The sequence below is a fragment of the Drosophila subpulchrella genome, chromosome 3L (assembly GCF_014743375.2).
Source record: "Drosophila subpulchrella strain 33 F10 #4 breed RU33 chromosome 3L, RU_Dsub_v1.1 Primary Assembly, whole genome shotgun sequence".
NCBI lineage: Eukaryota > Metazoa > Arthropoda > Insecta > Diptera > Drosophilidae > Drosophila > Drosophila subpulchrella.
In genome coordinates this window covers 15,863,577-15,874,779 of record NC_050612.1, presented here as the reverse complement: position 1 = coordinate 15,874,779, position 11,203 = coordinate 15,863,577, and the positions used below count along the sequence as shown (strand labels likewise).

Below are 11,203 nucleotides of genomic sequence, written 5' to 3'. Positions count from 1 at the left end.
CTCCCCTTAAGAAGATGATGAAAAGCCTAGTTCATTAAAAGTCCTTCCAGTTTATCGGCGACTGGGGAGCAATAAGGAAAAGTTTCCTGCCCAGCTTATCGCAGGCATCGTTTTTCATATTCAAATACTTTTCTGTTTTGCGGTAATTAATCATCCAGAAAAGGAAAAAAATGTCTCGAGATAATGTCAACATAAATTGTTACGGCAATTTTCCACAATTTTCCTTGTATTATTTATGTGGCTTCTGCCGACTGTCTTTCTCGTGTGTTTTTCTCTCTTTTCCTCTTGGAAAAGGCGAATTTAAAGGTTGAGCTAGGAAAATTAGCCGGGTTGGCGGACTCAGGCTTCGGGGGGCATTAAGTTTGATGTGTTGACTTTGGCTCGTGGCCAGCGGGAAAAAGGACAGAAGGTTGGAGTTTGAAGGACGACTGAATGCGGCATTTAATGAGCCTGTCAGCAGTCAGCGCCGCTCGCTTTACTCACTTCAGTTCACTTAACTGTGCAGGTCCAGGGGTGAATAGTCGGTGTATAAGGACCTGAACCCCCTACTCCTTTCCATCCCCTCGTGCTGTGGTCAGTTTAATCACAAAGTTTAATGAATAGCTTAAGGGTTGAGGCGAGTGTGTCGCCCTGTCTGCCTCCAGTCGACCTCCGGTGCAGCTTATTGACAATCTCCAATCAGCCGGGTCAACTCATTTCCATAATCCAAATCGAAAACAATCTTAAATTAAGAGGATAGCTAAGAAAAGTCGTTTTGGGGTACCTATTAAATATATAAAATATGTATCAAATAAGAATAGTAAATTATAAAAGAGATTATGCGGGAGGTGGGTCCAATATAAAAGCATTAAGTTCTAGAAGAAATACAAGCAAATGTGAATTTATTTAAATATTGAGAATATAAGCTATTTATTAAGCAACAGTTCAAAGCGCCCTTTTTATCTTTTTATACCTTTGCACACAATTATATTTTAGACACCCCCTTTTGGAACTGAGCTGTATAACTAATTGCCCCATTTCCCTCTTCGAGGACAACTTTCATCACTATTCCCTTACTTAGCCGTAATCTATTCAACCATCATCAGCCTCTTATTTTTCAACCGACTAAAAATTATGTAAATTCAATTTTCAGTTGGCTTCCGCTGTGGCACGCGATGTCGAGGACTGGGCCACGCCCATTTTGCCTTGCTGGTAAGTAAACATATTATTATAATTGTTGAGCCCTCTGTTCTGCTCCTTCTGATTCTGATTCCTTTTCTGGTTCTGCTGGTGGTGGTTGATTCCCTCCTATCCGAGAGGGATTAACCCTCGAGGCGTAAACAAAATTATGTTTTCATTGTTCGCGCACTTGACACGCTTCGATAGTCGTCCCTTGGGACTGGGTGAGGATCACCTGAAGGTAAAGTTGAGGATTTCTTGTCCATATACCGCCAGAAGAAAGGAGACAGTCATAATAAATACTTGGGGATCCCATTAAATTAAATAAATCCAATTGGTTGCAGTTTATAAATAGAGTGTTAAGGAAATCAGATCAGGTTTTATTACTATCCATTAAGAAATATAATAAATAAAAATCAGATGTTGTCATAAACACAGTTAATATTCAAATTTTCTTATTTTATCTGAACAAATTAATTAAAATTTGTGCTGGTCACCAAAGTGTTCATTAGTTTGTCAACACTTAAGCCTGCATTAATATTTGAATTTAACAAAATATTCAGGCCATGAACTACTTTGTCTACACTAAATTAAATTAAATTTAAATTAATTAAGTAGGCTTTTTTTTAAGTAAATAATTTTTACAGAGACTTTAACAGTGGTTTGCGTCTAGGAAAATCTCCAATTTTAGAGACTTCTTTAAAGATTTGTTGCAACATGTTTCTGCAACATGTAACCGGTCTCCAAGGAAAGGGGAAATGTGTATACTATATTTGTCCCGCTCGCACTTTAAGGGGCGTGGCCAAAAGTATATAAATACTATTTTTATCTTGGGGATTATGTACTTGTAGGTGGTGTTTCCTTGTTCAGGTCAACTTTGCACTGCGTTTCACTTAGCAAAGATCCATCAACGTCAACGGACGTTCCACAGATTGAGGATGTTCGATGGATGGCAAACAGGATATCAAAGTTAGACGGGAGTAGCAAATATAACAAATAAGAAATGCAACTTCCCAGAAAAACAAGTCAAGAATTTGAAATTAAGCCCTGCAAATGATTGTTCAAATAACTTGCCGCATATGTAGTAAAACTTCAACTAAAATGACTGTTTTTAATTGCAAAATTACAGCCACAGGAGATATTACTTTTAATTTTAGAATTAAGAAATTTTGTTATTAGATTTTGTGAGATATTTGGGAGAACTGCAAACCACATATAATATAAACCCATATTCATCGAGTCTGTTTTATTGCTCTGAAGTGCTAACAGTTAGAGGTATTCCAGCGAGAGTGAAGGACATTTTGAGGACTAGGGAGACTTGGGATCTGGTGAAACACCGGGCTCGACCCTAGCAGCTGGAGCATCCTCTTCGACGGGCTCCTCCAGTTTGGTCGAAGTGATGCTCGGGTCACTGGGGGAAAAGGGTACGATGGACGCCCTCACGGAGGGCGAGACGGGGATGGGCTGGTAAATGAACAGGTGGACATTCTCGCTGACCTTGATGCGGGCTGGCTCCATGGAACCCACCTCCTGCTGCTCAATCTCCAGGGGCTTGGACTCCAGCGAGAAGCGGTGCCGGTAGAAGCTGGAGTCCCGTCTCTCGGCCGGGATCATCGACTGTGTCCGGGACTTGGTTTCCGCCATCCGCAGTTGCGACTCCTCCGCCAGCATGCTCAGCGTGGGCGAGAAGATCTGGGACTGCCGCCTCTCGCGCACCAGTTCCCGCCAGTCCAGTGCCACCTGCTTCACGTAGGCGAAGTTGCTCTCGTCCGCCAAAGCCATGGCGAAGTTGTATTTCTTCAGGTCCTTCTCAGTGGAGTCCAGGTGGTCCCGTTTCTGCCCCTATTTGTTACCCTTTTCCGCTGATTCCTAGAGCATTTTTTATAAAGACTCGATTTTTGGGTTAGGTTGTTTTTGACTGGGCTATACCATTTTTTGTTACTTGTGTGAGAAAAGATTTTCGAAAAATAAATTGCATTGTGAACGTTTTATTTATTCGACCTTCCAAGCCTACTAAGCAAATAACATGGTCAGATATTAAATATCATTTTCCCTGTAATTTTTTTACATTCATAACTTTAACCTGATTCGTTTTTTAAAATTTCTTTTCGTTATAGATCCAACGCCTATGGTTATAAAGATGGCAACGAAGAAAGACGATGCCCCTGAAGAGTTTTGTTCTGCGGCTTAAAAATATCAAAACAGTTTAACCAAATTATATTTCATAATTCCCATAATATATAAACAATAACAAAATTTATTATTGTAATACTCTCTATGTTTCTTTTGTTTTTAATACTTGTATGGTTAAACAAGAAGCTTAATGTAGGCATAATTTTTAGTTTTCAGGCGGGAATCGGTGGGTTTACCTTGGTTTTTGGTATGGCAGCCATCTTATAAAAAAAACAGCTGATCGCTAAAGACTTTCTAAAAGCTCTGGTTACTTTCTGCGATTTCTGTTCGCCTGTTACTCATTTTAGAAATCGTTAGGCTTACATTATATTCGAATTTAAACATTTTGTAGCAGTGCTTCCAGTTTTTATAAAAAATTATTGCATACTTTTCGGCTTCGCTTTTAAATGGCGCTCACTGCGAAAAGCTCGATGTTCGTATACGTTGCAGCCATCTTGAAAAAAACAGCCGATCGCCAGGCACTTTTTAAAGCTCTAGTTACTTTCTGCGGTTTCTGTTCGCCTGATACTTCCAACTCGGGAATCGGTGAGTTTACCTTGTTTTTGGGTGTGACAGCCGGTATGTTAGATTCGGGAATCGGTTGGTTTATATTGCATTTTGAATAAAAAATACCAGGCGAACAGAAAACTTAGAAAGAAGATTTTATCAAATACTTAACCGATCAGCTGTTTTTTCTCAAGATGACTGTCATACTCAAAAGTCAAAGTAAACCCAATGATTCCCGAACTGAGTATCAGGCGAACAGAAATCGTAGATAGTAACTAGAGCATTTAGAAAGTCTTTAGCGATCAGCTGTTTTTGTACAGATGGCTGCCATACCCCAAAACGAAGGTAAGCCCACCGATTCCCAAATCAAAAGTACCAGGCGAACAGAAAATTTAGAAAGAAGATCTTAGCAAATACTTAACAGATAAGCTGTTTTTTTCAAGATGGCTGTCATACCCAAAAATCAAAGAAAACCCAACGATTCCCGAAATGAGTACCAGGCGAACAGAAATCCCAGATGGTGTTTCTTAAAATATAAATAAAAATTTGCTTAAATCAGCTTACTATGTTTTCTGTTCGCCTGGTACTTTTCATTTGGGAAACGGTGGGCGTACCTTCGCTTTTGGGTTTGGCAGCTGTCATCATATAAACAGCTGATCGCTAAAGACTTGCTAAAAGCTCTGTTTACCATCTGCGATTTCTGTTCGCCTGGTACTCAATTCGGGAATCGTTGTGGTATCTTTGACTTTTGACCATCTTGAAAAACTACAGCTGATCGGTTAAGTATTTACTAAAATCCTCTTTCTAAGTTTTCTGTTCGCCTGGTAGTTTTGATTCAAAAAGCAAAGTAAACCAATCGATTCCCAAATCAACATACCAGGCGAACAGAAAACGCAGAAAGTAGATTTAAGCCGATCATCCGTTCCCTCAAGATGGCTGTCATACCCAAAAAGCAAGGTAAACTCACAGATTCCCGAGTTGGAAGTACCAGGCGAACAGAAATCGCAGAAAGTAACTAGAGCTTTAAGAAGTGCTTGGCGATCAGCTGTTTTTTTCAAGATGGCTGCCACACATACGAACAGCGAGCTTCTGTCAGTGAGCGCCATTTAAAAACGAAGCCGAAAAGTATGCAATAATTTTTCATCGAAACTAAAAGCACCCCAAAAGTATGCTACAAAAGGTTTAAATTGAAATATAAAAACACAATTTTATTTTTAATACATTTCCTTTTATTTTTTTTTTGTTGTGTATAAATGATGTTTTACTGTTTTGTTTTTACTGCCAAGTGAAAGTTTTGAAAACGCACAAAGTATATAAACCTTACAAGTATATTACAACGATCATCTGCCAGGAGTGGGTAAATCATAAACTAAGTCTAGGAATTCCAAACACGAACCTAAGAGATAATTTCTAGTTTCTTTTTTTTTGTTGAATTTTTCGGCTTGCAAAATAAGTTTAAGGTTTATCCTATTAATATAATAGACATAAAACGTATGATGTGTGTGGTTCTGAAGAGTCGTTGTCTTCGCACTGATTGTGTATAGTTGCGTTGCGTATAAAAATATAAACTCTGGTTCTCAATCTCTGTTCTGGTGAGCTTCATCCGATAGCTCCCGTAGTGCGGTTGGCTTTTAGCTTCTGTTTGCTTCGTTGCCTTGGATTGATACTCTCATTTGGACTCCCCGCCGGATCCTTTTTGTCATCTGCTCCTCTTGATATCTCCTCGTTCACAGTTCGCATTTGTAGGCACTTTAGTGCTTTTCAAACAAAAAAGTATACAAAAACGCCACTCAATTGATCTTTCTCATTCGTATAAATATTTACTGGGGGTGGGGATCCTGATCCTCCCGTTTGTTCCTCCTTATGCAGGCAGTTTTCAGGTGGCTTTTCAATCGCCTAAGTACATCTTCAACGCGTTCGAATCGAACTGCAACCTAAACTCGTAGGAAATTAACCGAAATAACAAATATATCCTTACTATAAATTGCGTTCCTTTCGCGCTCGCTACCTAAATTAGACATATAAAATTGGGCTGCCTCTGGGTGTCGCACCTTTCGGAGGAGAGCGCTCTGTTTGCCTTATAAAACCTCGAGCGCGGGAGACGCGCGCCAAAAGCGAGCTGTGTGGCTCTGCTAAGTGGCGGTTAACTCTCTGGTTAACTCTAGTTACAGCTGTTAAATGCCTTAACATAACGTAACGGTAACCTACAACGATGTGAGCGGCCTGCTAAATGGGCTAAAGTCGCTTTCTGTCCTCAGATCGGAGGTGGTCCGCGGATATAGCGCAGCTGGGGCGTGAAGCTCATGGACAGGTTGTTCAGATTGTCGCAGCAGTTGGGCTGCATCAGACAGGCGGCGCAGAAGATGGTGAACAGGGCCACCTGCATGGGCACAGCCGCCCTCGCGATGCGCCACGCCCACCCGCGCTTGGAGGCCTGGGCGGGATCGGTTTCCTCGGCATCTTCCTCGGAGCTCTCCAAGTTGAATAGCAGAGAGGGATCGTCGGAGGGGTCGTCGCCTCCATCGCCACTTGCCAGACTCTTGAGCTGCTTCAGCACTAGCTTCTGCTGTTCTGGGCTGAGCTTATGCTCCTCCGCCTCTTGCTGATCCTCTCCTGCGTTCTTTGCCTGACGCGCCTTCCTTCCCGCCTTTCCGCGTTTACCAGGCGACTGTGGTTGCCCTCCGTTGCCTTTGCCAGCCTGCTTCTTCACCTGTCCATTGGCCTTGGGTGAAACCGGATGGCCCTGACTCTGCTGGCTCTGCTGCTTCTGCTGGTGGCTGGCTGCCGTGCGCACAATCAAATCCCTGCAGGTATTCTGCAGGTGCTTCAGCTCGGCCTCGGCACTCTCCATTCGGGCGGCAATCGAACGCATGGCCTCGCTGCCCGGCGCCAGAGCCAGTTCCAACTGCTTGGCCAGACGTCGAAGGACACCCAAGCGTCGCTCCCTCTCGGATAGACCACCATCTGAGGTGGCACCTCCGTCGGAGATTCCAGAATCCGAGAGCGAACCATTCGAGGCCGTGAACTTGGCGATGTGGTAGATTTGATTGGGGTCCAGGTGCTGTTGCACGGCCAGAAGCTGCTCCTGGCTGACATGGACCTTTTCGGACAGCAGCTTGGCCACCAGCTTGACGTTCTGGGCCAGCTCCACAGGCGTGGCTTGCCCCTTGTCCAGTGCTCCCTCCAGACCCTTCAGGGTGCCCCTATCCTGGCCCAAGGCCAAGTGGAACTCACTCAAACCAGACTCCAACTGCCGCCAGGCAATCAGCGAGTTGGTGAGCATCTCCAGTTGCGTGTTGATTCTGTGGGTTAAAGTTAACCTTGGGTTAGAAATGATCTTGGAAGAGATCTTGCGGGTAAACTCACCTGGCATCCGCCTCATCCCAGGCGCTGTACATATCGCTCACTTCGTTCTTGAGATGTTTGTGGAACTCCTGCTCTGCGGACATCAGCGAGTGCACATCCCAGGCGGGCGTGGAGGTGGAGGCTTCTCCGGTGGCCAGTGCCTCCACTTGATTGCCATTGCTGTCGGTAACCGTGATGGCCACTGCTCCGCTGCAGGCCAGGTCCTTCCTCTCCTCCTTCGGTTTCTCTTCCTGCTTGAGTTGTTCGGACTCCTGTTGCTGCTCCTGTTCCTCCAAGGCGCTCTGCAGACGCCTCTCCTGCCTGGTGAGCCAGCTGTGGACGGAGGCGTTGAGGCGCAGCATGTTGGTTCTGTAGCTGGCCAGCTGGGACTGCTCCAACTAGGGGGAGCCAACCAAGGATTAGTAATAGTCAAAAGGAGCCCCTTTAGATTCCACACTCACCTTGAGAGCCTCCACGGCGATTTGGATGGCCGGCTCCGTGTCCAGAAGCTCCGGCGTGGGCTTGTCCCCCAGTCGCTGCAGCGAGTGCTTGAGCACGCTCATCTCCTGCTGCAACTTGCGGGCAGCCGAGGCATTCTCGCTCCAGCCGAGCAGATCCTCCCAGGCGGCGAGCAGATCTGCGGGAGAAGATCAGAAGCGGGTGCCGTGAGGATAATGTGGTCGGTTAGATGGAGTTAACAAAGTTAAATGGTGCACGAGAGAAAGGCAATTTAATTGGGCGCTGGCAATCTCATTTCCATTTATAGTACGCTTCCATTTCCACTTTGCTGCGAGAGCCCTTGGTAATGAATACCTTTCTCTAAACGCTGGAAAATTGCAGCGGAAAGTGAAACTCTGGGCCGGCAAAAGGAAAATCAAAGTCAACAAATATAAAAAAAACAGGAAAAAACGAAAAACTGCCTTAGCCGCAGCAGTTAAAACTTTGCAATCGCTTTGCGGTTGTGGGTGCCAGAGACACAAAGTTTTCTAATTGAAATTGTTTGGCTTGAACGGTTCGCCCTGAATTTGTTGTATGCAGTTCCCCCACTCTTTCTACCATTTCCGCTGGGCTTGTAGAATTGTTTTGTGGCATTGATTCTGCATTGAACGTTGGGCGGACTGGAACCAGAACCAAGAGTTCGGTGTCAACCCTAAAGCGAACAAAAGAGCAGCTAGCAAAAAAATAAATATCTATTCAGTCGCGACTTTGGTATACCTATTACAAACAAACCAATTTTAAATATTACTTTGATCTTTTCATAGTAAGTTTGGTACTTATCATTTATATCAAGGTGTTACTTCGATTTCCTGTATGTAATTTAATTTTTCCGCTCCTTATTGAATTTAAAACAATTCAAAATTGTTCTTTTCTTTAGTAAACAAATTGATATTTTCTGCTTTTCTCACAAATCCTCACAATTGTGTCTTAGACATTTTTGGGTGTCATAGGATATTTTTGCAGAGTTTGATAGAACTCATATTACACACTCAAGTAAATATAAATAAAAGACTCACCCCAGCTGGAGTATACTCTTATGCAATTACGTTTTGAAAGGGCCTTCAAGGGCTCTACTTCTTTGTGATCTACAAAACGAAAATCCAAGTATCTGCGACAAGTGCGTGTGTCCCGGTTGGGTAATAAAAACGCAATGCGTAATGTGAGTTTTGCACAAATTACTTTCACCTTGGGGCTGGCCAAAAACGGTGTTTTTCCCTGCCTGTTTGCGATTCCCCCAGTGATAAAGGCCAGTGGAAGATAAAACGCACTCGCGGTGATGAAAAATAAACCCAACCGATCCGAACTTGTTGGCAGCCAAACCGAAACTGGTTGAGTGAACTTCAGTGCAGCTGCAACGGAGCTCGAAGCCCGACTTGGATCCCCATGGGTTCCACCAAGTGGGCGGAGGATGGGGAGTTTGCAGCCCACAAGAGCAAGTCGAGCGCAACCAAGGCGATCGCATTAGCGGACTGAAACGAGGGGGGTTTTCAGAGGGTTCGAGATGAGTGTTAGCGCTGATCCTAACTAAAAATTACACAAGGGAAAAAATAAAGAACTGATATGAAACTTTTCTATTAAATGTATTTTCCGGTGTGGATTGTAAAGAAGATAGTATTCTTGAAGTAAGTATTCAATATCTTTGGCATTATATCCTTATAACAGACTTTATAATAGAATTGATCTGAAACTTTTTTATTTAATGTATTTTCATGTGTGGTTTGTAAACAAGATAGTATTCTTTAAATAAGTATTCAATATCTTCAACCTAGGCATTATATCCTTATAACAGACTTTATTATAGGCCTTAAAACATCATTGCATAAAGAGTTTTATGTTCTAGAAGGTATAATATTTAGGACTTTTTTATATGCAATGATGGAATTAAACTAGTATTTCTTTTCAGTGCAGCTCAATCATACGCACTTTAGTTGTGCGTTACACAATCTGGTTGGAAATCAGTCGACGTTGCAAGTTCGAGTTTAAAGTTGATGCCGCTTTTCGCAGATTACTTTGGATCGCATTTTGATTGGAGCTGCAGATTGGAGTTGGAGATGGAGTTGGGGTCGGACTCCACCTGCTTTCCGGCAGATATTGAATAATCTTCGCTAGATAGCTCCTCGACAGCGGCAAAAAGTGCAAAAAATTGCACATAAAATTGATTAGCCATTAACTTAGCTAAGTGAGAGAGGGAGATTACTGGCCCGCGAAAGACTTTCTCTTTGCGCTAATCAATCTGCATGAATCGTTCATATTCAAGCGGTTGGAAATAATTATAATTAATCCCGAAGACAAGCCCAAACCAACTAATTTCCATGTTAGTGCAGAAATATGTTTACTTCTCCACTTCATAAATTTTAAGCTTCTTTCTGCTGACATGCAAATGGGTCTGCGTGCTGTGTTTTTGTATTATTTGCAATGCATTTCGTCACGATAGCTGAAATGCAAATAGCAGACGAAAACTGAAAAAAATGCAAAAACCGCAGGGGGGAGGAGGACTGATGTTTTGGCCAAGGTCGTTGACGTTGGCCACAATTGTTGGCCGCAATGTGAGAATATCCATTTTACGTGGGAGCTGCTTCGAGGTGTCGCCATCAGCGAGAGAGAACAAATCGGGCAGTAAATAGTGCAGTCTAACAAAAGTGAGCAGTACGTCAATGAGCTCATTTCAAAAGCAATTATAATAAAAACTGAGAAGGGTTTATGACTTTGGAAGATAGTGGGGGTTTTTTCTGAGAACATATCATTCCTTCAATCCAAAAAGTAAACGACCAATGCCTACCTCAATTTTATTAAGTATTCCTTCCTTGATTTGGTACAGGATACGGATACACCCGAGGGATTGGCGTGCCAAAGGGCTATAAACAAGAACCCCTATTCGTAGAATAGGGTGTGTTCTAGTTACCTTTACAAAAACACCCAGAGATATCTTCATCCCCCGAAATGGAAAAACATATTTTTATAGATAAAGCACAAAGCGCACAAGGCAAATGAGGTAAGCTGCCGCCAAATAAAAAACTGCCTGACCTAAGGCAAAGCTCAAAGTATTTGCCAAATTAATCTTGAATAATTATGTATTTAAGTGTGCGAGCATATCTGTGTGGCAGCAGAGACAACAATTATAGACAATTAGCAAAAAATATAGAAATAACAACGTCGTTGGATATTTTTAAATGCTGATTAGAGAGCGGCAGAGAACCAAACAAAATTACCACAAAGATGCTACAAACATGTTGAAAATGTGAACGGAATACTGGGTAAGAGGTTTCTGCATGAATGAAGTAATAAATCTACCCAATCAAGCAGGGAATCTACAAACGGAAATCGCCAAAGAAATGTAAATGGATTTGGAATTGCAAATGGATATAGCTTGTTACAACTTCTCTGCGGTTCAATGCCCTCCGGGAAAACGCATTGAACCACTTAAACTAACCGCATTAAAACTGGCAACCTAAACAAGATCTCGTCTCCAACTCTAATCAAGCGAAGGTCAACCACAAATGGGGCAGGCGATCCATAATTAATG

At 42.8% G+C, this 11,203-nt stretch overlaps 2 protein-coding genes across 8 annotated transcripts in view; both read right to left on the bottom strand.

Moving 5' to 3' along the window:
• Positions 1–2,389: 2,389 nt before the first annotated feature.
• Positions 2,390–3,152, bottom strand: LOC119552715. Its single transcript, XM_037862465.1, has one exon. The coding sequence runs from the start codon at positions 2,938–2,940 to the stop codon at positions 2,467–2,469; it is 474 nt and encodes a 157-aa protein (XP_037718393.1). The 5' UTR covers positions 2,941–3,152; the 3' UTR covers positions 2,390–2,466.
• A 1,995-nt stretch (positions 3,153–5,147) lies between these two features.
• LOC119552696 overlaps positions 5,148–11,203 on the bottom strand; it is a 118,368-nt gene continuing 112,312 nt past the window's right edge. For all 7 annotated transcript variants that reach the window (XM_037862422.1, XM_037862425.1, XM_037862426.1 and 4 more), the window contains 3 exons: positions 7,644–7,819; positions 7,204–7,580; positions 5,148–7,139 (listed from right to left, as the gene is read on the bottom strand). In XM_037862422.1, the coding sequence (XP_037718350.1) occupies positions 6,092–7,139; positions 7,204–7,580; positions 7,644–7,819 (1,601 nt within the window). In that variant the 3' untranslated portion in view covers positions 5,148–6,091. The remainder of the gene's footprint in view (positions 7,140–7,203; positions 7,581–7,643; positions 7,820–11,203) is intronic.